Source organism: Ascaphus truei, chromosome 8, assembly GCF_040206685.1.
Source record: "Ascaphus truei isolate aAscTru1 chromosome 8, aAscTru1.hap1, whole genome shotgun sequence".
NCBI lineage: Eukaryota > Metazoa > Chordata > Amphibia > Anura > Ascaphidae > Ascaphus > Ascaphus truei.
The window spans coordinates 105,473,808-105,499,367 of record NC_134490.1 but is presented as its reverse complement, the minus strand read 5'-3'; the positions used below and the strand labels follow the sequence as shown (position 1 = coordinate 105,499,367).

The 25,560-nt window shown below is 44.6% G+C and overlaps 1 protein-coding gene across 10 annotated transcripts in view; it reads right to left on the bottom strand.

Annotated features, from left to right (window-relative positions):
- SIRT1 (sirtuin 1) overlaps positions 1–25,560 on the bottom strand; it is a 355,375-nt gene that overhangs the window by 141,616 nt on the left and 188,199 nt on the right. For all 10 annotated transcript variants that reach the window (XM_075613008.1, XM_075613016.1, XM_075613009.1 and 7 more), the window contains 2 exons: positions 19,219–19,460; positions 2,305–2,457 (listed from right to left, as the gene is read on the bottom strand). In XM_075613008.1, coding sequence (XP_075469123.1) covers positions 2,305–2,457; positions 19,219–19,460 — 395 coding nt within the window. The remainder of the gene's footprint in view (positions 1–2,304; positions 2,458–19,218; positions 19,461–25,560) is intronic.

Genomic DNA, 25,560 nt, shown 5'->3' with positions numbered 1-25,560 from the left:
TATACATATAATTTGTCTCCCTTTAGCACCCTATGTATCAGCAGGAGCACAAAGTTTAGTCTTAGTATTCTATAACACATTCCTTCGGATAGGGGAGGGGGAGATTGGAGGAGGGGGGTTAGGAGTCCTAATTTTAGTTGTACATGGACCGCTTATCCTTTGCTACATTGCGAGAGGTGCGGGGGGGGGGGGGAGGAGGAAAGGGCACGGGGGGAGGTTAAAGAGGAGGAAAGGGCACGGGGGGATGTGAAAGAGGAGGAAAGGGTACAGGGTGGAGGAGAAAGGGGGGGAAAGAAAGGGGTGGCAAGGAATGTTTTAGCATTAAGATTACTACAATTACATTCTACACATTACTTATATTTTAATTTCATTGCATGACAGCTCTCTAATGACACAAGCCTGGCAATCTTGTGTATGATATAATTGGAATTGCTGAAACATGGTTGGGATGAAATATGACTGGCAAATAGTGTGCGTACAAAATATGGGGTTACGTTAGAGAGGTCCAAGGCATGTTACAGGTAAATGAGAAAATAATACAGTTAGAACAACAAGATCTGATCCTCTTAATAATATATTCACAAATGTATATATTACAGTTTCCAGATTCTGTGGGTGGCTATAGCAACCATAACCAGTTAGGTGTTGTAAAATTAATCTACATGCACTTATCTAAATAATTATGATATCCATCCAGAGTAACTATTTGTACTGTACATATTGTAAAATTTTAATTTCACTATAGCTGCAATAACTCTGGGAGATAAACCGGTACATCCACATCTAGTAAGATTTCTTTATAACATTTCCAGCTGATTAAAACACATCTATGTTCAGAGTATGAACAAACAATATAAATTCCCCAGCGCTAAAGTCCAAGATACCGTGATCTTATAGGCAGTCTCTGGTCTTTAAGATGGTAATTGGCCTTTTGGTATAGATGCTTCAGATGGAATATTGTCCTTGTAAATGGATACACCGTCTGGAATGACAGATACAAGACACACTTGATTGCGCAGCGTATTTCTGCAATCAGAGCCCTATCTGAGAGTGAGAGGAATACTACTCACATATTGGACGCCAATGCAGACAGTTGAGAGGATCTGTGCTTGCTCCCCTTCTCCTCTGCTCCTCTCACGAACCCCACGTGGAGACTGCTTGCTGGAGGCGACCTCAATCTTCAATGTCGTCAGGGGTTAACTCGTTGCGAAATCCCACCGATATGTGACAAGGATAGGCACAATATAGTGTAGTATGAAGTGACCTTTATTAAACTAAAAACACTTATAAATGATAAAAACACTCACATGGTGCAATACTGGACCGTATTGCTCAACATGCCGTCCGCAGCTTGTATACCCTTCTGCCGCAATGGAGAGGATCCCTGCACACTGACACGCTGTCGACTCGGCGTGTGACGTCAGTGCTGCTGGAAGCTCTCCCTGGGGTCAGGCTACGGGTGCTGAGATGGCTCAAAGGACTTTGAGAGAGCTTCCAGCAGCACTGACGTCACACGCCGAGTCGACAGCGTGTCAGTGTGCAGGGATCCTCTCCATTGCGGCAGAAGGGTATACAAGCTGCGGACGGCATTTTGAGCAATACGGTCCAGTATTGCACCATGTGAGTGTTTTTATCATTTATAAGTGGTTTTTAGTTTAATAAAGGTCACTTCATACTACACTATATTGTGCCTATCCTTGTCACATATCGGTGGGATTTCGCAACGAGTTAACCCCTGACGACATTGAAGATTGAGGTCGCCTCCAGCAAGCAGTCTCCACGTGGGGTTCGTGAGAGGAGCAGAGGAGAAGGGGAGCAAGCACAGATCCTCTCAACTGTCTGCATTGGCGTCCAATATGTGAGTAGTATTCCTCTCACTCTCAGATAGGGCTCTGATTGCAGAAATACGCTGCGCAATCAAGTGTGTCTTGTATCTGTCATTCCAGACGGTGTATCCATTTACAAGGACAATATTCCATCTGAAGCATCTATACCAAAAGGCCAATTACCATCTTAAAGACCAGAGACTGCCTATAAGATCACGGTATCTTGGACTTTAGCGCTGGGGACTTTATATTGTTTGTTCATTGTATTTATCAGGTTTGGAATAACCTGTCTTTATTGTTACCTAGCCGCTTATTTCACAGTATTTTTGTTACTCACCAGTTGTTGCACTAGCAATTTTTATTGTTTCAGCACATTTAGCACATACTGTTAGCACTCATCATTTTAGTGTAGGTTAGCGCTTTTGGAGGGGTTATCATTTTTGTTTTGTTCATTTTATGTTCAGAGTATATAGAATACCTTTGCAAATTTGAAAAATGGTCTTGGATCCTTTCTGAAGTATTCAATATCAAACATTGCTTGAGGATTTGGAAGGTCTGTAAAATCCACTGCAAGACGTGCATAAATCCCATCTCTGGATCTAAAATCTGGAATTCCACAGGAAACTGAAACCTATTTTTTTGTTAAACAAGAAACAAAAGACCATGCAACTGTAAGAGATTTAATACTCTAAATGTGTTTGTTAGAATAGGATTTCAAATACTCGAAATGTATGCAGAGTAACTTCTGTATATCAAGTAAATGTACATTTGTATTTACCCATTAAGAAATATTGCACCCTAACCACCAATTCCCAAAGTTAACTTGAACCTGTTTGATGTACAGTAGTTCAAAATTCTAGTAGCATTACAGGTTCTAGAGAAATGCATTGTAGATTGTTATACCTTTTAGCAGACCAAGATTGCTAACATTCTACTGTTGTGACAGTAGGGGTTACCAGGCTCTTCAATAAAGGTCAAGCCCATTTTGGTTACCCCTGATCCGTGTATAAGGGTCCCAGAGAGATAGCTCTTGGGACCAGTACCATTGTACCATACCAATGTATTGTATGTATTAAAAGCATTTTTTGTGGTTTTCCCTTTCCGGGCATGCAATCAAGCAGGGATTGCTAGGGTAGGCGTTTCAAGGTTTTTTTGCAAAGGGACCGCTGGCAGAATTTGTAGGAATCCTCAAAGAGGTTTGAGCGGAGCACAGCAAAGTAGATGCAGGGGCTAGACACCAATGTGAGTAAAAGTCCTTTATTCCACGATCGACATCATGGTGGTGGGTAAGTAAAACTCTCTTACGCGTTTCAGGCTTCTGCCCTTTATCAAAGAGAACAATTACACACTGCAACTGCCCCGCTGATATAGGTCTCTCCCCGCTCCCAGCTGATCTCGGTTTCATGATTTTTTAGCGCGAGATCGCCAAGCTACAATCTCATTGGCTGTCTCATATGGCCAATGAGATGAATGAATAAATTCACTCACGTATGACGTGCAGGAGGCGGCTCAGATCAGCGGACCGGCTACAGTATGTCTTCGTGACATATAAAAACAACAATATACATAACGTTTGATACACATTAAAAACAATATATAAGTGATATTACAAAAAACACTCTATTCGACTGAAATGGTAGTACAGGAGGTAATACAGAGAGGAAATATTATATAGCATGTAACAAGGCTGTTTATACATCTAACTGTAGAGACCTAGTAATGATATAGCTATATACAAATAGCCAGTTAATTAGATAGAATCTAGGTAATCTTAAATACGTATCCACAGTTAGCAGTCCTGATATGTCAGCCTTCTGTAGATATAGGATCAGTTGGAACAGGCATAGTACATTATTGATCATCAGCATATGTACAGTATATACTGTGCAGTTCACATATATAGTTATCTTTATTACTACATATCATACAATAGTTCTATATAAGGATATATTGTGTCTATGATTGGGATAAAAGATAAAATAGTGGAGACAAGATACATTTGTAATCATCAACTCATATATTCCATGGTTTGCATATATATAGATCATTGTCACCACATGTTATATATTACAGTGATTCCCTATCCCCTCCTCTAGGATGAGTAGCTATATGTTCGAGAGCACTGAATGTTAGGCGATCTACTGAGCCCTGTACACAGTTATTAAAGTGCCTGGCCACTGGGTAATTGTCATCCTTATTCCTTATGGTTCTAATATGTTCCCTAATTCTTATCTTTAGTGGTCTTATAGTCCTTCCAATATAACTACACCCACATGCACACTTGAGAACATAAACAAATTTAGAGTTACATTTAGAGTTACAAGTTAGAAAAGAGTTAATTCTATATTTGCGTCCAGTATATATGTTCCTCACTGATTTAATAGGAAGTGCAAATTTGCAAAAATTACATGTTCCACATTTGTAAAACCCCTCTGGAAGTTTTCTCTCTGTAACCATTCTGTCTCTATACATGCTGGGTGATAAGTGATCCCCCAATGTTTTGGCTTTACGGTAAACTATTTTTGGATTAGATTGTGTGACTATATCTAAGTCTCCATCCAATCGGAGTATTTTCCAGTGTTTGTTGAGGATTGATCTTATAATTCCTGCTTGTTTCGAATATGTGGTGATGAATAGGGGTACCTCTCCCTCCTGAGCGCCCCTTTTCTTTTGTTTTTTGTTCTTATATCCACACATTATATCTGCTCTTTTACATTGTTTCACGCTCTGAAGAGCACTTTCAATAACACCATCCGAATAACCACAAGACTTGAATCTCGTTTTAAGTTGTTCTGCTTGATCATTAAAACATTTTTCCGTCGAGCATATCCTCCTGAGACGTAGAAATTGGCTCTTAGGAATGCTGTTCAACAGTGGTTTAGGATGTGCGCTATTCGCTCTGAGCAGGGAGTTGCGAGAATGTTCCTTTCTGTAGATATTAGTTTGTATTGAAAGATCAGTGTCCACATATAAGTGGAGATCCAAGAAATCAATATGATGGTCATGGACCGTGTGTGTAAATCTGAGATTGCAGTCGTTGGATTCAAGATATGCAAAAAATAATAAAAGTGTTTGTGCGTCCCCAGACCAAATTAATAAGAAGTCGTCCATGTATCGACGATAAAACTTGATATAGTGTCTGTATGGGTTAGTGTCACCGAAAATGTGTTGAGTTTCCCAAAGTCCCATAAATAAATTGGCGTATGAGGGTGCGAAAGAAGTCCCCATAGCCGTGCCCTGTGTCTGTAAATAATATTGATTGTTGAAAGTGAAATAGTTGTGCTGTAATAAAAATAATACACAATCCAAAATAAACGTGATTTGTGCCAGGTGAAGATTGGAATTATTTAAAAAGTGAGTGACTGCTTTGATACCTTTAGTGTGTTCAATAATCGTGTATAGGGAAGTCACATCTAATGTGACCCAAGTGTATGTGTGACACCATGTGATATATTTATGTCTGAAAGTAAATCAAAAGAATCTTTCAAAAATGAAGGTAATTGTTGAACCAACGGCTGCAAGAAAAAGTCCACATACCTAGAAACACCATCTCCCAAAGATCCAATACTAGATATTATAGGTCTGCCTGGAGGATACACAAGCGACTTATGGATCTTTGGGAGATGGTGAAACACAGGTATGATAGGAAAGGGATTAAAGAGGAATTCTGATTCTTGTTTGGACAAGACCTGCAACTCCCTGCCCAGATCTATGAGCTTTTCAATTTCTTTCAGGTACATCTGCGTGGGATCTTTAGTGAGTTTACAATAAGCATCAACATCATTTAGTTGTCTGATTGCCTCTGAATAATACATCTCGGAACTCATTACCACTATGGCACCACCTTTATCTGCATTTTTTATCACTATCTCCCTTCTACTTTTTAGAGTAGCCAAACATTGGCCTTTCTCTTTGGATAAGTTGTTAGGTTCTGAAGTGGTAAAATTATATCCCTTGGCCAATAGTTGCAGATCTTTTTCTACTAGTTTTTCATAGGTCTCCAAATGTGGACCCTTGGAGAACATAGGGCAAAATATCGATTTGTTTCTAAATGATGTGTGTTTGGGGGCGGTCAAAAAGAGGAACTGTTCTGAGGCCCCAACATATTGAGTATCTGTCATATCTTGTTCATCAAATACAGCACCGACATTGTTTATTGCACTAAATCACGACGGCACGCCGAGATCTACCCCAGCTGCCGCCAGTAACAACCGCGCGCCGCCGCGTTTCCCCCACGCACCCCCCCTCCACTTCGCGCGCAATTTACCTCCCTTCCCGACACCGTACCCGGCTCCTGCTCTGCCCCTCTGCTTCCCCGCACCCCCGCTTACCTTCATTTGATCTCCAGGGGTGTCGGGGAAGCCTGGGGAAGCCGGGGAAGACGGGGAAGCCGGGCGCGCATGTTACTGTGACGTCACAGTGCGCCGCCACGCGCCGCGGCTACCCGCTTCCCAGCCGCATGGAGCCGGCGGCTTTTGCTTCAATAAGCAATGTCGCTACTGTAGATCGTTCATATCCTGTAATACCGTATGTTCTCTAAATGACAGCCTGTCTTCCGCGACATCCCCCACCAGAGGAACCAGAATCGATTCCTCTGGATCGTCCGGTGGGGAACTGCCACCGACAGCAGGCTGCCTGGATTTAAAGAATTTCTTCAGTGATAACTTTCTAATGTATCTTTGCAAATCTATCACAGTATTGAAGAGATCAAAATTATCTTGAATACCAAACTTCAGACCCTTATTTAGAACTTGTAGCTCTCCCTCTGTCAATTCCACCCCTGAAATATTGACTACATTGTTCTCTGATATTAGTGATCCATTTTTCTTTTCTTTATTTGCCCCTCTTTTGGCCGAGCGCCGCGTCCTCTTTGGGAGTTTTTTGACTCCCTTTGGTTTCTCAAATCAAATGAGGTTGATGCATTCTCCTGATGATGTAATGGATGCTGACGGCGTGGTGGATCTTTTATATGATGACTATCTTCTGGGTCTGTAAAATCGCTAAGGCGATCTATATCTTCATCAGTGGTAAACGATACAACTGAAGGTCGATTCTCCAAGTCTGATACATCAGATGTACTAGATGCTCCAGATGTTCTTCTTTTTAGGATTGATTTGTTTGGAGTAGATTTTCTTGGATATGGGTTCTTTCTGTAGGGATCTCTTTTCTGTGCTTGCTCTTGTTGGTATGTCATCCTTGGGGGAGGCGGTTTCTGCCATGCGTAGATTTGGTTCTTCTCGTAGTCGATTCTATCCCTCTCAAATTTTGATTGTTTTTTAATCATAATTTTCTCTTCAATATCATTGATAGCTTTGGATAGGTTTTTATCCTTGTCATTAAAATTCTCCATATCTTTATATGACTTTAGATTGAGTTGTAAATCTTGAATTGTTTTTTTCACCCCATTCCTTTCTTGAATTTTGGTCTTTATAATCAATTCAATCAACTTTTCAGAGCATTCATCTAGGATCTTTATCCATTCTGTCTCGAATTCTTTATTAGGAAAACCAAAAGAGGGAGTTTTTTTGATACGAAGCCCTCTGGGTATTCTTTTAACAACTAGATAATTGTCCAGTGTTGTTATATCCCACCATAGACGAACATTGGATGATAAAGCTTTTTCAAATTTCAAAAAGTACAAATTTAGATCCGTGTTGTCTTCGCAAACATCAGAAATGGTATTATCAAACACATATGCGGCTCTTCTTTTCCGCCCAGCATTATCTGCACAACTTTGTACATATGTGATCTCAGTGTCTATAGGTTCCACAATAATATCATCTATCCCTTCCTCCTCCATTTCAGATTATGCCAGATGTCGACGTAAATGTATTTAAAATATGAAAAGAGTGGTGTCAATTCTAGCCCCTACAATTCAATAATATTCTATCCAAAACATGATTGGTGTCCCAAAATAGCAAGCTAACGGATATTTGAACAAAGTCAGTGATAGATAGGAGGTGAAACTCCCGAGTACCGTGCTCAGCTATATGGGATTCCTTGTAGAGGTAGATGTAAACAATATATCATATATCATTTGTATTGTAACATCCAGGAAAAAAACGTCTTCTATAGCATGTGTAACCCCTTCCTTTGCGGGCAGGACCTGTATCTATAGGTAAGGTCAGTGACAAATATCTGACCACCTATGAACAGTGTATAGTCCCCCTAGGAAGCATGTGGGTACATGGAAAAATAAGCCCCAGGCCGTAGGTGAGCGGGCTGGGGTACTCACGGTTGAGAAGTATATGTTGTTCCTTCGGTGTGCATCACGCTAATAGTCAACGTATGTAGGAATCCTCAAAGAGGTTTGAGCGGAGCACAGCAAAGTAGATGCAGGGGCTAGACACCAATGTGAGTAAAAGTCCTTTATTCCACGATCGACATCATGGTGGTGGGTAAGTAAAACTCTCTTACGCGTTTCAGGCTTCTGCCCTTTATCAAAGAGAACAATTACACACTGCAACTGCCCCGCTGATATAGGTCTCTCCCCGCTCCCAGCTGATCTCGGTTTCATGATTTTTTTAGCGCGAGATCGCCAAGCTACAATCTCATTGGCTGTCTCATATGGCCAGTGTGTGGCCAATGGCCAATGAGTGTGGCCAATGGCCATATGGAATGAATAAATTCACTCACGTATGACGTGCAGGAGGCGGCTCAGATCAGCGGACCGGCTACAGTATGTCTTCGTGACATATAAAAACAACAATATACATAACAACGTTTGATACACATTAAAAACAATATATAAGTGATATTACAAAAAACACTCTATTCGACTGAAATGGTAGTACAGGAGGTAATACAGAGAGGAAATATGCCTAGGAGTTTGGGGTCCGGAGTTGTCGGTTCCCCTATAAATGTATCATGCCCGTTTCTCGGATACATGTAGGCACATTGTCCCGGCGATACCTCCCCTTCAAAAACGCAAGCGTGACTCACCACTAGGTGTAGAGGGAGAAAGGGGGTGGCCCGGTATTAAAGGGGTTGCACCCCATATGGCCATCCCCTGACCTCACCAGAGAGACAAGGGGTTAACTGGACTGCGGTCCAGGGATGAGGTTTGCACTTTGTTATACCTTGAAAATGCATGTTCCCCTGTTCCCATGTTTTCATTATAAGCATGTATTTTAATGTTTTAAAGTGCATTTCTGTATCTCCAGTTCGGAAGGTCGCAGAGAGTTCATATTTGGCCAATATGTGGAATCACTGTAGGCATTAAAAACTTGCAAAGGTCGACCCACTGAGCACACCAGAATGGAATTTATTAATATGTGTAGATATTACAGTGTATATGTATTTTATTTCTGGATCTGTTCTGAAAATGCAGACGCCATTTGCTAGGCTAATAGGTCATGAAGGCCAGATGGCTGAGTAGCCTAAGCACGGTGATCAAAAAGTAACTGCCTTGATTGTTACCCAATGTCTATGGATTAAGTAATAGTCAATCAACAAACTCTGTTACCTGAGGGCATGGATTAGTCTGTTAGTCTTCACGTTAGATAATTGTTCACCAATAGTCTGTGTTCAATGTTAAGAATAGGGTTGCACAGGTATATAAACTGTGTCAACCCTACAGTTTTTAGTTGAGCTTCTGATACCATCTTGAATGTCACTGGACTGTTGGAGAATTGCTATTGGATACTTCTCCATCCCCCAACCCTAAGTAAGTGTTATCTTCTTGTCTGTTAATTGTACTATATTGATGTGTTCACCTTATTTAAGGAATACATTATATTTTATTATATCTAAGCCTCGTTCAGTTCAACCCAGATATTTGGTGTTCATTATATCTTGTCATAAGCTACCGTGACAAGCTCTATAATTAACTGGTGGCAGCGGCGGGTTTGAACTGGACCTGTGTTACAGTATACTGCGGGATACTGTAACATAGTAGGAACTTGATGGTAATTGCAAGTTCCTGGGACTAAAGATATTGAACACACAGTAGTGCAACAGTTAACACAAGTTGTAACACCACCTCACTGCTGCGACTGAACCATGAGCGAGGCTGAAGGCTCATCCAACATGTGGACCCGAGCTCAGCTGAAGGACAAGTGTCGTGAATATGGACTGCCCTATGAGAACCAGGAGGTCGCAGACATGGTTGACGCAATCGGTGACTATGAAGCCCGGCTTGCAGAGCCTCAGTATACAGCTCAGCTTGCCTTTATACAGCCACCCGGAGATTAGGGAAGGAACCCAGTGCCGGGGCGGCGGAATCTCGGGGAGGAAACGAGTGCACCTCCCGGGAGCAGTGCAACAGGAGGGGTACTGGTTGCTGCGGTTACCAGTCCGTTCACCCCTGAAATGTTGGCACTAATTACTGCGTGGGGAGACAGAGGGACACCAGAGGAGCGGCTGCAGTTTATCACTATGGCAATGAACAGACCCGCTTATTGCCCCCCTGTCCAATCCAACACAGATGAACTCAAGCTGGACCAGCACAGTCTCACCAAGTTCGTGGAAGGCACTGACCAGATTGACAGTTTCTTAAAGAACTTTGAAACGCAGTGCCGGCGGTACAAAGTGCTTCCCCAGCATAGGGTTGCACGTTTGGACCCCTTACTGTCCGGCTTGGCTAAGCAGACAATGATGGCGCTTCCAAATGAGTATGCTGATGACTACGAACACCTGAAAGAACTGTTATTGATTCAGTATGGTTTTACCCCTGAAGACTACCGGGGTAGATTCCAGCAGGAAGAGAGGCAGCCCCAGGAGTCCTATGTTACCTACGTGACCCGCATGGCTTTGTACGGGATACGCTGGGTGGAGGGCTATGAGGCACAGACTTACCAACGCCTGCTGGACCGCATCTTTCAGGAGCAGCTCATGGAGCAGTGCCCGCCGGTGGTGAGGGCTTGGGTGTACGACAAGAAGCCCAAGACTTACCAGGAGGCGGCGAGGCTTGCAGATGACTATGTGGCCAGCCGAGCCCTGATGACCGCCAAGCCAGTAGCCAAGGCGGCGGTGGCGGCGGCACCGGCCAGAAAGTCTGCCAATAATGGACTCAGAGGTCGCCTGCGGGCAGCAGTCCACCGAAGGCGGGGGAGCTCCGTCACGAGCGCTGGTGCTACAACTGCAACCGCCCTGAACACATCAGACCAGATTGTCCGGAACCCCTGCGTTCCGGCGGACCCCATCAGGGGCAACGCACCCCAGCTGCGAAGCCGGTAGCCCGCTTGCGGGTAGCTTCCACCAAAGACTCCGGACCGGTCATGGAACCAACTCCCAGCGAGACGTCCCATGCAGCACCTGTCCCGGTTTCATCAGTGCCCACAGCCAGGAGCGGAGGACATCTCAGCGCGGACCTGCAGCAGACGGACGGCCGGAGCACACATCTCACCCCGGTCACAGTCGGTGACCGGCAAGCAGTCGGCTTGCTTGATTCAGGAGCTGCAGTGACCCTGGTCCGACCTGATATGGTCCGGCCAGAGGAATTGTTCCCAGGCCCTGGGATACAGATCACAAGTGGCCAGAATCTTTTTGGATTGGGGGGGGGGGGGGCAGGGTGTGCGGGAGGTGGGGGTTTTACCCGGTTTGGATGCCGATGTTCTTCTTGGCAATGATCTGGGACCAATGACCTGCACCTATGACCAAGTGCCCAAGCCCGCTGCAGTGGCGGCAGTTACCCGGAGCCAGACAGCGGCAATGGCGGCGGCGCCAGTCCCCCAGCCTTTGGGACCAACGTTAGCGGAGGGCGCAGAGGAGCCCGGGGAGGTAAGCCAGGATCAGTTGCGACCACAGACTGACTTACTGTATCCTCTCACCCTTCCCCATTCTCCGGACAATGACATGACTGGGGGTGGCCAGAATTAGGAGCCCAGTTTAGGGAGGCAGTGAAGGCAGACCCTACCGTGGCCGGCGTGAGACTTCGGGCGTCCGAATCTCAGGCAGGGGAGGGCACTGAGCGCTGCCTATGGTATAAGGGACTCCTGTATAGAGAAGAAGGGAACCCAGGGATAGAGGAGGGATTGATCAGTAAGTGACAGCTAATAGTGCCCAAGGGGTACCGACAGCAACTGTTAAGGGTAGCTCACTCTATTCCGTTAGCGGGACATCAGGGGGTCAACAGAACGTGAGCCCGGTTATTACAGCGTTACTACTGGCCAGGGGCATCTCGAGATGTGGGCAATTTTTGCCGCTCTTGTGATGCCTGCCAGCGAGTAGGCAAGGCGGGCGACCGTGTGAAGGCACCCCTGAAACCCCTATCGATAATAGGGGAACCCTTCCAGAAAGTAGCGATGGATCTTGTAGGACCCCTTATGATTCCTAGCAGGTCAGGGAAGTGCTACATCCTCACGGTGGTGGATTGTGCCACCCGGTACCCTGAGGCGGTAGCGCTTGGCACCATAGATGCCAAGACAGTGGCAGCAGCTTTGCTGAACATTTTTTCTAGGGTAGGTTTCCCTAGTGAGATCCTAACCGATCAGGGGTCGCAGTTCATGAGTTAACTGTTACATTGTCTCTGGGATGCATGCGGTGTACAGCACCGGCGCACTACCCTTACCATCCCCAGACAAACGGATTATGTGAGAGGTTTAGCGGTACCCTGAAGCAGATGTTTCGGACCTTTATAGAGGCGGAGGGGAAAGACTGGGAGATTCATTTACAGCACTTGCAGTTTGCCTACCGAGACTTTACACCGCAGGAATCTACAGGTTTCTCCCCCTTCGAGCTACTATATGGCCGCAGGGTACGTGGACCTCTGGACCTATTCCGTGAGGGATGGGAAGGGGAGGCTACTGCTACTGATGCTTCAGTGATCCAGTATGTAGTAGATCTCCGAGACCGGTTAGAGATGCTCATGGAGGTGGCCCAGGACCACCTCAGGGCCTCTCAGACCAAGCAAAAGCAATGGTATGACCAGAATGCCCGTAGCAAAGAATTCATCCCAGGACAGCAGGTGCTTGTTCTCAAACCCACTCGGGAGAACAAGTTGATGGCTGCCTGGTCGGGACCGTACCCGGTCATCCGAAAGGTGAATGAGTACAACTACGTTGTACAGGTAGAGCCTGAGAGGCATAAGACATATCATGTTAATGTGTTGAAAGAATACAGAGCACAGAGTATGGGAGCAGTGATGGCCATTTGTAGCCCACTGCTGGAGGATCCGGCGAGCAATGCTCTGCCTGATCTCCTAGGGGAGGCTAGGCAGGGAAACACTGTGGAGCAGGTGGAGATAGGGGCACAGTTGAGTGCTAGGCAGAAGGGAGAAGCCAGGGACATGCTAGCTAACTATGGGGCCCTCTTCACTGACATGCCAGGGACCACACATCTCACAAAACACCCAGTGCACAAAGGGGATCTGCAGCCTCTGCATAAGCACGGTTATAGAGTGTCAGCAGAGGTCAACACCAGTATGGAAAGGGAGATAGAGGAGATGCTGACCCTAGGGGTAATTACTCCGTCCCAGAGTCCTTGGACAAGCCCGGTAGTCCTAGTTCCTAAGAAGGACAAAACCACACGGTTTTGTGTGTACTACTGCTTGCTCAATGCTGGGACGGTGTCAGATGCCTATCCCATGCCCCGCATGGATGAGTTACTGGATGAACTCGCGGGGGCAAAGTATCTGACCACTAAGGATTTGAGCAAAGGCTATTGGCAAATCCCTCTGAACCTCGAGGCTAGGGAGAAGTCAGCATTCATCACTCCAAGTGGCCTCTATGAGTTTTTAGTGATGCCATTTGGGATGAAGTATGCCCCGGCTACCTTCCAACGCCTGGTCAATAGGTTACTGGAAGGGATGCAGAGCTATGTCAGGGCTTACTTAGATGACATTGCTGTCTTTAGTAATTCCTGGGACTCCCATTTAGGACATATAGCTGCGGTGCTAGATAGGATCAGGGAGGCTGGGCTTACCTTGAAACCCACTAAGTGTATGGTAGGGATGGCAGAGGTCCTGTACTTAGGGCACAGGGTGGGTGGAGGGCACCTCAAACCAGAGCCAGCCAAGGTAGAAGCCATAGTTCAGTGGCCTGTTCCAAAAACCAAGAAACAGGTCATGGCATTTTTGGGCACCGCAGGGTACTATAGGAAGTTTGTCCCACAGTACAGCGCCGTAGCCAAACCCCTGACTGATTTGACTAAAAAGCAACTGCCTGTGCTTATCACCTGGACTAATGCCTGTGAAACTGCTTTCCAGGCACTGAAAACTGCACTTGCTGGGGCCCCCATATTGGCTGCCCCGGACTATACCAAACATTTCCTCATACAGACAGATGCCTCGGACTATGGCATTGGGGCTGTGTTGAACCAAGTGGGGGATGACGGTAGAGAGCACCCTGTGGTGTACCTCAGCCGAAAACTACTTCCCAGAGAGGTGACCTATGCCACCATTGAGAAAAAGTGCTTGGCCATTGTGTGGGCACTCAAAAAACTCCAGCCCTATGTGTATGGAAGGGCTTTCACGGTCCTCACAGACCACAACCCCCTGAGTTGGCTGCAGAAGGCATCAGGGGAGAATGCCAAGTTGCTACGGTGGAGCTTGGCCTTGCAAGAGTTTGAGTTTACTATTCAGCACAAAAAGGGTAGTGAAAACAGCAATGCTGATGGACTTTCACGTCAGGACTATCCCTCTGAGACTGGGTTCGTTAAGGGTGCCAGCAGTGCCCCACTCCCCGTTAGGGCCAGTGGGCCACAGGTCACCCATTAAGAAGGGGAGGTGTAGAGGGAGAAAGGGGGTGGCCCGGTATTAAAGGGGTTGCACCCCATATGGCCATCCCCTGACCTCACCAGAGAGACAAGGGGTTAACTGGACTGTGGTCCAGGGATGAGGTTTGCACCTTGTTATACCTTGAAAATGTATGTTCCCCTGTTCCCATGTTTTCATTATAAGCATGTATTTTAATGTTTTAAAGTGCATTTCTGTATCTCCAGTTCGGGAGGTCGCAGAGAGTTCATATTTGGCCAATATGTGGAGTCACTGTAGGCCTTAAAAACTGGCAAATTTCGACCCACTGAGCCCACCAGAATGGCACTTATTAATATGTGTAGATATTTAAGTGTATATGTATTTTATTTTTGGATCTGTTCTGAAAATGCAGACGCCATTTGCTAGGCTAATAGGTCATGAAGGCCAGATGGCTGAGTAGCCTAAGCACGGTGATCAAAAAGTAACTGCCTTGATTGTTACCCAATGTCTAGGGATTAAGTATTAGTCAATCAACAAACTCTGTTACCTGAGGGCATGGATTAGTCTGTTAGTCTCCACGTTAGATAATTGTTCACCAATAGTCTGTGTTCAATGTTAAGAATAGGGTTGCACAAGTATATAAACTGTGTCAACCCTACAGTTTTTAGTTGAGCTTCTGATACCATCTTGAATGTCACTAGACTGTTGGGGAATTGCTATTGGATACTTCTCCATCCCCCAACCCTAAGTAAGTGTTATCTTCTTGTCTGTTAATTGTACAATATTGATGTGTTCACCTTATTTAAGGAATAAATTAAATTTTATTATATCTAAGCCTCGTTCAGTTCAACTCAGATATTTGGTGTTCATTATATCTTGTCATAAGCTACTGTGACACTAGGGTACCCTGCTTCAGCACAGCCCAGGAAAGAGAATGAGGCACAGGGATAAAACATGTATTCCTGTAGCTGAGGGAATCCCTAGGTTAAGGGGGGTACCCCAGCTAGTGCCAAGGTGACCTACACCAGCATACGGTTTGTGGGTGCCACAACCATGTATATGGTTGAGGGGGGACTCAAGAGTCCAGACTGAGTCCAAGGGAAAGTGTGTGGGGAATTAGGCAGATAGAAATAAAAGTACAACCTTTTTTCCTTTTCTGTTCTGTTCCTTGTACCATAGAGACCTCAAACTGTGGGAGTCTAAGTCTTAGGCCGGTTCCATACTGCGTGCGCGCGTGTGGCAGATTTAGTTGGCGAGCACAGCAGTGAGTGTAACCAGCCAACAGGGGAGACGATGAAGAAAAAGAAGAGAATGAAGGAAAATAATTTGTGCCACTACCGCCGCTGAAATTTATCTGTGTATGTGTGTATGTATGTATTTATGTATGTATGAAAGTACATATATATATATATATATATATATATATATATATATATATATATATATATAAAGCAGAAAATAGCCGTGTTAGTCCAGTTGCGATAGTGCAGAATAAATGAATTCTCCAGTATTCGGTGAAACCTTTTTTATTGGACTAACAATTTATGTCATAGGACAAGCTTTCGAGAGTTATCCTCTCTTCTTCAGGTCAAGCAATACATATATATATATATATATATATATATATATATATATACATATATATATATATACATATATATATATGTGTGTGTGTGTGTGTGTGTGTGTGTGTGTGTGTGTGTGTGTGTGTGTGTGTGTGTGTGTGTGTGTGTGTGTGTGTGTGTATACAACGTTATTAAAAAATTTCACTATTTATTTGTAAACTTCTTTAAACACCCAAAAAGTGTGAGTCACGTGCACGTGCGTTCACATAGGCACGCCCGCGCATGGCCGCACACACTATAGAACGGCCCTTAAATAAAGTTTTGCGGTGAAAAGCAAGTCATTTTGATTGCAAGAGCTCCGGAGACAAAGTTACCGGTGGCCTAATAATTCTCCCTGGCTTACTCGCACTATTTTCGGATACCAAGGGTGAGTTGCACTGGAGCCATACAGTGTCTCCCAGACTCCTAGTTTTCAAAACCCCAATATACTCACCTAAACTACCACATAGCTGAAGGGATTCCCCGAGACTCAGTGTTTATTAAAATGTATTTCAGTGTGTTTTACATTCGGAACCGATGCCCAAACAGGCTGTCCAAGCTGACCCATAGGCGCCGGTAAATCTGCTGGACATCGGAGTTCAAATCTGTTAGAGGATGCCCAGAGGTGTGAATAGCATTTGATCAGCGGGGAAAGGCAGAGTACCAGGTGCAGATATCAATGGCAGTCCTCCGGATGTATTAAACTCCAGTATGCTTAAACACAGTGAATAATATCAGGGGGAGCTCACAAATGACTACTCACAATTGAGCAGAAAAAATGAGCAGTATATCAGCGAGTGACTCTTGGTAGTCTGTCGTTTGGATGAATCAGGTAGTAATACTCAGCGGTCTCTAACAAGGAGAGTAAACCATTGTGTTGGTCACAAACAAATTTATAAACATTCAATCGCTCACAAATGGAGGCTTACAGAAAATGAGATGGAAAAAGGCAGAATGGTAATATACAATGCTGATTGAGTAAGTCGCGATCTCACCACTCCGTTGCTTTTCCACCCACGCCGACCGTATCTTCCACATCCGGGTCCTCAGCGTCACTTCCGGTCACCGCCTCGGAACTCCTCTCTACATTACCACTCTTCTCTATTGTACAGCCTCAAAGCCACGCTGTGCGTGTTTCGCCTTTCAAGGTAGACGGCTTCCTCAGGAGTGGCTGATTACTACCTAATACGTGATTTATATACTCGTTGCCCTATCTCTATAGGTTATTAATTAAAGCACTCTAAACCCATCATAAAAAAATGTATGTGATGAATCATATCAATAGTACACATGAAACTAACTAAATACAGTGCTAAAATGGTACAATATCAAACAAGTATATAAACTTGTAATAAAAGTACATATTTAATTGATATAAATATAATAACACACTTGAATTTAAACATAAAAGACCAGTCATTATAATAACAGTACAAATATAAAATATTCACAATAATAATAATAATAATAATTTAATATGACTTAAAACATTATAGCAATGGGTATGTTGCCCCCAAAACAACCGCCATAAACAATGCGGATGCGGAAGATTCTGTCAGCGTGGGTGGCAAAGTAATGGAGCGGTGAGACCGCGACTCACTCAATCAGCATTGCATACTACCATCCTGCCTTTTTCCATCTCACTTTCTGTAAGCCTCCATTCGTGAGCGATTGAATGTTTATAAAATTATGTTTGTGACCTACACTATGGTTTACTCTCTTCTTGTTCGAGACCGCTGAGTATTACTACCTGAATCATCCAAACGACAGACTACCAAGAGTCACTGGCTGATATACTGCTCATTTTTTCTGCTCAATTGTGAGTAGTCATTTGTGAGCTCCCCCTGATATTATTCACTGTGTTTAAGCATACTGCACTATATATATATATATATATATTTTTTTTTTCTTCTTCTTTATGGCCTGCAACATTCGTTTCCCTGGATTTTGGGAAAGCTGAAGTTCCCTGTTGTAAGAGCGTGGGCGGGTTTTTCAAAGGTGCTTCTATGCGAATATGAGAGCAACAGACTTCGGTTTCAAGCCTGAAAAGTCCCGACTTCTGCACCCAAGTTCTCAGAAACGATCGTAGCGGACGCAGCTGGGATTTCATGCCGATTTGAGTTCCAGGAGATTTGGAGTAACTCGCAGTGAGGAGGGACCAAGCTCTCAGAAGAGAACATAGCGGTGGCGTATGGAACTTTATGCCGATTTGGGTTCCAGGAGATTCCGGGCTAAGTCCCGGTCAGGGTAAAACATTTCCCTGCACTTCGAAAAGTCTAGTTTACAACCCCAGTCCCAAAGTAAGTGTGTCTTTTTGTCTGTATTTTGTGTATCATTGTGTTTAAACGAATTTATGCCGAATAAATGACAATTTATTTAATTACCTTGTTTTGTTCATTACATTGTTTTGCTCAATGAATGATCCCGGTAAAAAGCTGTAAATACCCTGTTTTCCTGTGACAACTGTACAAACCTTTCATAACCTCATATGTTTCTTCTTCAGGTGTATTCAATATATATCACAACTTCGTATTAATAAACATCCAAGTTTTATTGTGCCAGTTCATTTTAGAATGAGTAAAATATAAGTACACTACTATGCAAATATAAAGCGGCTAAGATAAAACTTCTTAAAACTGTGTGTTAAAACCTTTTAAAAGTCAAGCAGGCTGTGCCTACACCTTATTAGAATGGTGACCTGTAGCAAATATAAAACCTACACTAATGAATATACTATATCACTATTGAAAATTAACATGCATTTTGTGGAGACAGCCTATGCATACAACAAACATTAATGATGCAATCTACCATATAAATAAATTAACCACGACCACTTTACAGAAACAAAAAGCTTAAAACTGGTACTAAATTGAATATGGTTTTTAGTAAAGGTTTCTTTTTTTTGTAAAAAATAAGACTTTAAAATAATTATTGTAATAAAATAAAAAGATGTCTATGTAAAACAAGTCTTTTTCTCCCCTTTTTGTAATCATCCCCCTCCACCCCACCTTTTCGGTTTTGTTCTATATTTTATTTGATGATCACAGAAGTATATAGAACACTAACTTGAAATGTTGCCAATTATAACAGGAAAACATCCTGCCATTTTCAGTACATGAAACATGTAGCAAATATTGATTAAAATACATACCCCAGCTCCAGTTAAAACCATTATTTTCTTGCACTGTTGTAGAAGCTTCACAGCATCCTCAATAGTATTGACATCTTTACGCTTTTTCCGTTTTGGTGGGTCAGAAAGTATGTTGATAACAATTTGCCATAGAGTCATATCATCTAGCTCTGGTGGTGCAACAGATTCTGGGAGCAGATCTTTAAGAATTGTCCGGGGATCAGTACCCATCATTAAATGCCGTTGAACAAACGTGTAGGGGCCTGCAAAATAAAATATTTATTGTATACCATATGATCTATTTCTTTGTTGTTTAAACCTTGTTGGGCGCATAATATCTGTAGCCTAAACTGTAAATACAGCATTATTCCATTAACCCCAACAGTCATAATACTGTGATGTTCTGCAATGTAGAGCAATTTGAAGCTACAACTGCACATGTAACTGTCGCAAGAGTCTTGTATTTGGAAAATTAAGAGTTTATCTAAAAACATTTCCAAAAGAGAGGTTACGTGGGGTTCTGTAACCGTACAATTATTAAATGGCTAATACTCGTACCCTGGACCATAACTATTTAATAGTATTCATAACCATTTCAATTGTGTTACTCAACCATTTGTGTAGACAGTGGAGAAAACCCAAGTACAGGCATGCAAGTGCCATTGCTGAACAGGTTAAATTACTTTTACACATACACCATTCCCTAAGGAGTCTAAAAGCAAAGTGAACAAACAAGGTCTGAAAATAAAGCCTAACCTCAAACATTCATGTGACATATTTACCCTATCCCATGGCCACAGCTTCAGAGCAGGGACAACATCAAAAGTTACAAAACAATGAAGAAAGACCAAAGGTGGGTGAGATTCTGAGTGACAGTATGAATGCTTAGATATGGTATAAAAACCATGTTCATTACATCAGTAAGTAGTTCGCGCAGGACTAAGAAGCAGGCAGTTGCTTATATATTAAGTTCTGCTTGGATCTGATTTTATGACTGTAATATATAATTTCAATAAACCATCATCTTTTATAAATCAAAGGAGATCTCGTCTTGTCTTTCTCCAACACATCTCCACACAAACAGAAGAAAATGATGCATGATAGATGATTTTATTATATTTCCCCTTTTGATAAGTAATATACTGAGATATAAAACAACCTAACTATCCCAGTAGCTGTGACAAGAAAAGCCATTTCTCAAGTAAATAGCTCTGCCCCATGTATGCAACAGATTTTGTAGGCACTGCCAGATGTTGACCTAGTGTAGCTGCAGTGCATCTGACACTATAAATTTCAGTATATACAGATGCAGCGGCTGTTATCCGATCATTTCATGGGTTGTATTCCTTGGCACAGCCGGTCTTAGTGCATGATTTCTTGAAATTTTCCTGCATTAAGATGCGAGTTTACTATTGTTTTGAAAGAGTGCAGAAAATGGAATTTTAGTGTTGTCTGCAATACCGTCGAGAAACTCAAGTGGGTGATCGCAAGTTATTGTCTTCAAAATCTAATTGCAAGGCAACCTGTCTTTTATTCCTAAATAGATATGATGGTTCCCAGTACTCAGAAATGAAAAAATAAGTCAAAGACATCAATAGAAAACTAACATTAATGTATGGAAACAATATATGTATACCATAAGCCAACCCTATTGTAATCTAGGAGGGAGCCTAACATGAAAAAAAGAGGGCTAAACAAAAAAAATCACAAGTCTGGAGAGGGAGGGAGGTGGGGGAAAAACGTGGGGAACAACAACCATAGGGGGAAAAGGAAAAGCAGTGGACAAGAAAAAGAGAAAAAACACGGGTGACTTATAACATACGGTAAAGGTGATATAATATAGGGGGCAACGACCATTTCGGGGGACAAAGATTCCCCTTCTTCAGGCCCGTTCCCACAAACTAAAATAGTCTGTGGTACTTCCCTTTATAATATCCCTCCACCTAAACATCCCTCAAAAAATCAGTAAGAAGACAGAAGTCAAATAATGCATGCTGTATACTAAAGTCAACTACCAGGATTAATATCTGAGTAAAGCACACAAATATGTAAACCTTACAAAGGAGGTCCCCTAAACAGGCATAAATGAATTAATCCGCATGTAAATCCTCAATCTCAGGAAAATGCAATGTCCACAGTACAAGCTACAAATGAGCAGACACTGTCCTCATGTCTGACAGGATAATGTTCCCAATGGTAGCACAATTAAAAAGAGATACTCTAAAGCCAAGCCAGAACAAAATAGGGTGTGGAAGGAAGAGGTAAATGATACAAATCCTCCAAGTGTGCTGCTCATCAATGTGGATATTTCTGCTCTCCTTGAGGTTTGCTGTAACTCTGCAATGAAAACTGCAGCTACTGTATATGAAGGCATCAGCTTGTAGCAGGAGTCAAATCATATTGCCATTTAACTGAGTGCTGGAGAAATCCCAGCTGGAGTTCATGGGGGGGGGGGGTGGGGGGGAGAGCCCTCTATCCCATGCAGATGGTGTGTAGTGCAGGTGGGCGGAGCCATGACGTCACCGATGACATCAGTGTACCAGGAGGTGGAGCCGTCTGATTCCCCTGGTAGGGTAAACACATGCATCTCAAGCCGATTGGATGTTGTTTTCATTCTGCTGAAGTCAGTGTTACAAACTGACAAGGGAAGTTGCCAGCACTGAATGTTAACTGCTGTAATAGGGAACAGTGATTAATCTATATCTATAAAAGTGAAATGTTTGTCTGTGGTGTTGTGTGTTTTCTAATTGGTTGGCAGGTGGGGTGACGTCACTGAGCAACCGCCGCCACCAGCCACCTGCCGCACACCCAGGCAACGCAGTAAACAGCAACCAGCGTGAGCCCTCACATCGTCTCTCACTGGCAGGCACCGGCTTCCTCACACCCTTGCGCACTAAAATCAGTGACCGCAGCTCACACAGCATCACTGACGCCCCCCCGCAACTCACCCGCCGGCTCCCCCTCATCAATAACCCCCCAAACACCCGCAGCTCACTCGCCGGCTGTCCCCTGGGGCGGGCGGTCCGTTACCCCTGGCCGCTACCTTCGCCCTCGGCGCGCCCTCACCCGTAACCCTGCTTGGCCTCGTGCTGCGGGACATGGGCGCAGCGGGAGCACGGCAGTGGCGGGCGCAGCTGACTGTCCCCTGGGGCGGCCGGTGGGGGGGACACGGGGAGCCTCCAGCCCCATGCCGCCATTCTCGGCCACTTCCCCCGCCGCTCCCAACCTTGGACGTAGTGGAAGTGCCAGAAATCTCCACGCGCCTCCTGCCCCACGCCACCACTATCGTCAACTTCCCGCTCCTTCCCCCCCCCCCAACCGCTCCCAACGTGGGACAGAAGCGCCAACCCAGCTTACCCTGCGCGCGCCTCCTGTCACAACCCGGCAGTCTCGCGCCCCCCTCCCTCAGCCGCCAACTTACCGCTCGCCCCTCCACCAAGACCACCTCCTGCGGGGATATCAGGGGCCGGGGGGGAAGTGCCTGGCTGCAGAAAGCAGCACACACCCGCTCAAGGTAAGTCCCCCACCATTTCCTCTCATCCACTGTCTCCCTCCACCCACTCACCCACTGTATCGACCCACCATCTCCCCCCACCCACCTGTGTCAGTAAACCCAGTAAAGTGTCACTAAAGTCACTAACCCATCCACCCAGTCACAAACCCACCCACCCAGTAAGCCACCCACCCAGTCGGTCAGCCACCCACTAACCCACCAAAACAGTGACTAAAATCACTAACCCACCCACTGAGAGAGGGAAAGGGGGAGCGAAGAGAGGGGGAAGGGGGAGCAGAAAGAGAGGGGAAGGGGGAGCAGAGAGAGAGGGGAAGGCGGAACAGAGAGAGAGGGGAAGGGGGAGCAGAGAGAGAGGGGAAGGGGGAGCAGAGAGAGAGGGGAAGGGGGAGCAGAGAGAGAGGGGAAGGGGGAGCAGAGAGAGAGGGGAAGGGGGAGCAGAGAGAGGGGAAGGGGGAGCGGGAGAGAGGGGAAGGGGGAGCGGAGAGAGAGGGGAAGGGGGAGCGGAGAGAGAGGGGAAGGGGAGCAGAGAGTGAGGGGGGAGCAGGAAAATTACATCCCAGGCAACGCCGGGTATATCAGCTATTCCCACATATAATAGTAAGTCTAAATAGATATAGAGTGTGTACTAATAAAAGCTGTGACCTATTGAGCCCCACTATGCCAGATGGGGGCTGCCCATGTATGGCTAAATCGTATTGGACAGCAAAAAAAAGGGGAGAACAGACATGGACATAATCAGACTCAGAATAGTGTTAAATAGCACAGTGACAGATAAAAGTGCACTATCCTCTACCATACTGTGATGATCCCTGTATGATAGACACTGATGGACAGAGTGAATAAGAGACCCTAAAGAGACCCAATAGGTATCCAGATGATATGGTCACCTGTCTTACTTCTAGGCCCTATACTCCATAATAGTTGAACGTGCCATAAATGCTGTATTCTGCCTTTGGATATTTGTGACCAAGAGCAATAGTTTGCACTTTTTGGCATTCAATTGTAGTTGCCCCACTCTTGACCATGCCCCAAATCTACCTAAACAACATACTTTCCTTTCCAGACCTTTGTAAGGTCACTAATAAAAAGATATTAAAGAGAACCAGTAACAGTACATATCTCTGTACTCCCACCAGTCATCTTGACTTCCTCTGAATGCACTTCATTTACCACAACTCTGTCACCTTCAACCGATGTCTTGAATAATTAGCCATCTCTAAATATAACGCAAGAATTGTAACTTAACCTAAACTTAAGTGTATGCCTCTCTCAACCCTGTAGTGGATGGTCATTCAATAGTGTACTGGGGCATTCACAGTATTGTATGAATGAGCGAAGGGCACTTTTCACTTGATCCATTGAAATACGCTACTTGGAGAGGCTACTGGGGGATTGTCACGGTAACTTATGACAAGATATGCACCAAATAACTGGGTTGAACTGAACGAGGCTTAGATATAATAAAGTATATTTATTCCTTAGATAGGTGAACACAACAAGATAGTACAATTAACAGACAATAAGGTAACACTTACTTAAGGGGATGGAATGAAGAAGTATCAAGTAGCAATTCTCCAGCAATCAGGTATCAATCAGGATGTAACAAGAAGACAAAGACTGTAGGGTTGATATCAGTTCATATATCTTTTCAACCCTATTCTTACTATTGAGTGCAGACTATTGGTGATCAATTACCTGCATCCAATCTCTAACGTGGGAACACACTTTAACCCATGCCCCCCAGCTGGTTGGCACATGCGTACTGGGACCCCCAGGGTCTCATTTCTGTAGCCCCACACCCAAGTCAGGGGCGCCGGGCAGTCTGCCAGATGGGGTATCTGGCAGGATATTCTTTGTGTGTAAGTGTGAGTTATAGCACCTACAAACCACTCAAGTCCTGCACTTCGCCGCCCTCATGTAAACAGTTAGAAAGGCTGAGCCTTTGATCACGGGTCTGTTTCTTAGACATTAGGTCACCCCCCTTGACTATTTGCAATCCTCAGTGTGCAGGAATCTTCGCGGGCTTTTGTCCCCGCTTTGGAACACAATAGTTTTTTAATATAGACATATTAAAAAAACCGGTTCTGTTGGGCCCAGCGGGTCGAAATGACCCAGTTCTTAAATGCCGGAACTGACTCACTATAGTGGCCAAGTTTCAGCCCGCTGCGACCCACAGAACCAGAGATATGCAAATAAATCTGTTTTTCACTTTTCTCCCATTGAAATCAACGGGCTTCTCCGCGATAGACTTTCAATGGGGAAACTCCGCCATTGGTGCCTATGGGTACCGTCGCCAAAGACTTACAATGGGGCATCGCCGCCGTTGAAGTCTATGGGACGTTTCCGCCATAGCCGGTCAATGGGAAACGGCCGCCATTGATGTCTATGGGAAAAACTCACGGACCTTTACGGTGGTCCATACTCCGTCGGGTTGGTCGGAGAGGGTTGGGAATGGACCTGCAGTCATGCCGAAACAGTGACTGCCGGCCCCCCAAACCCCGGCCCTCTGGACCCTCCAGAACCGGAGATATGGGCTTATGGTTTTCAGGGTTTTGTTTTCTCGCGCTGCTCCTCTCGCCGGCATTGAAACCTATGGCGCGACCCGCTCGGCCAGCGCGACCCTTTCCGGGGGTCCTGGACTCGGTGGTGGTCAAGTGTGGGGAGGCCTAGGAGCAAAAATAATTTTATTCCTGGGTGCCCTAGAACCTGAGGTTCCCACGCCATTTGTCGTTGAGCTTGGCCTATTAGTAATCAAACTCTTTTTTAGACAAAGTATCCGCTTTGCGGTTTGGACGGCTGCCAACCTGTTCCTGGAGATCGCCGTTGAGGAATCTCCATTGAAGTCAATG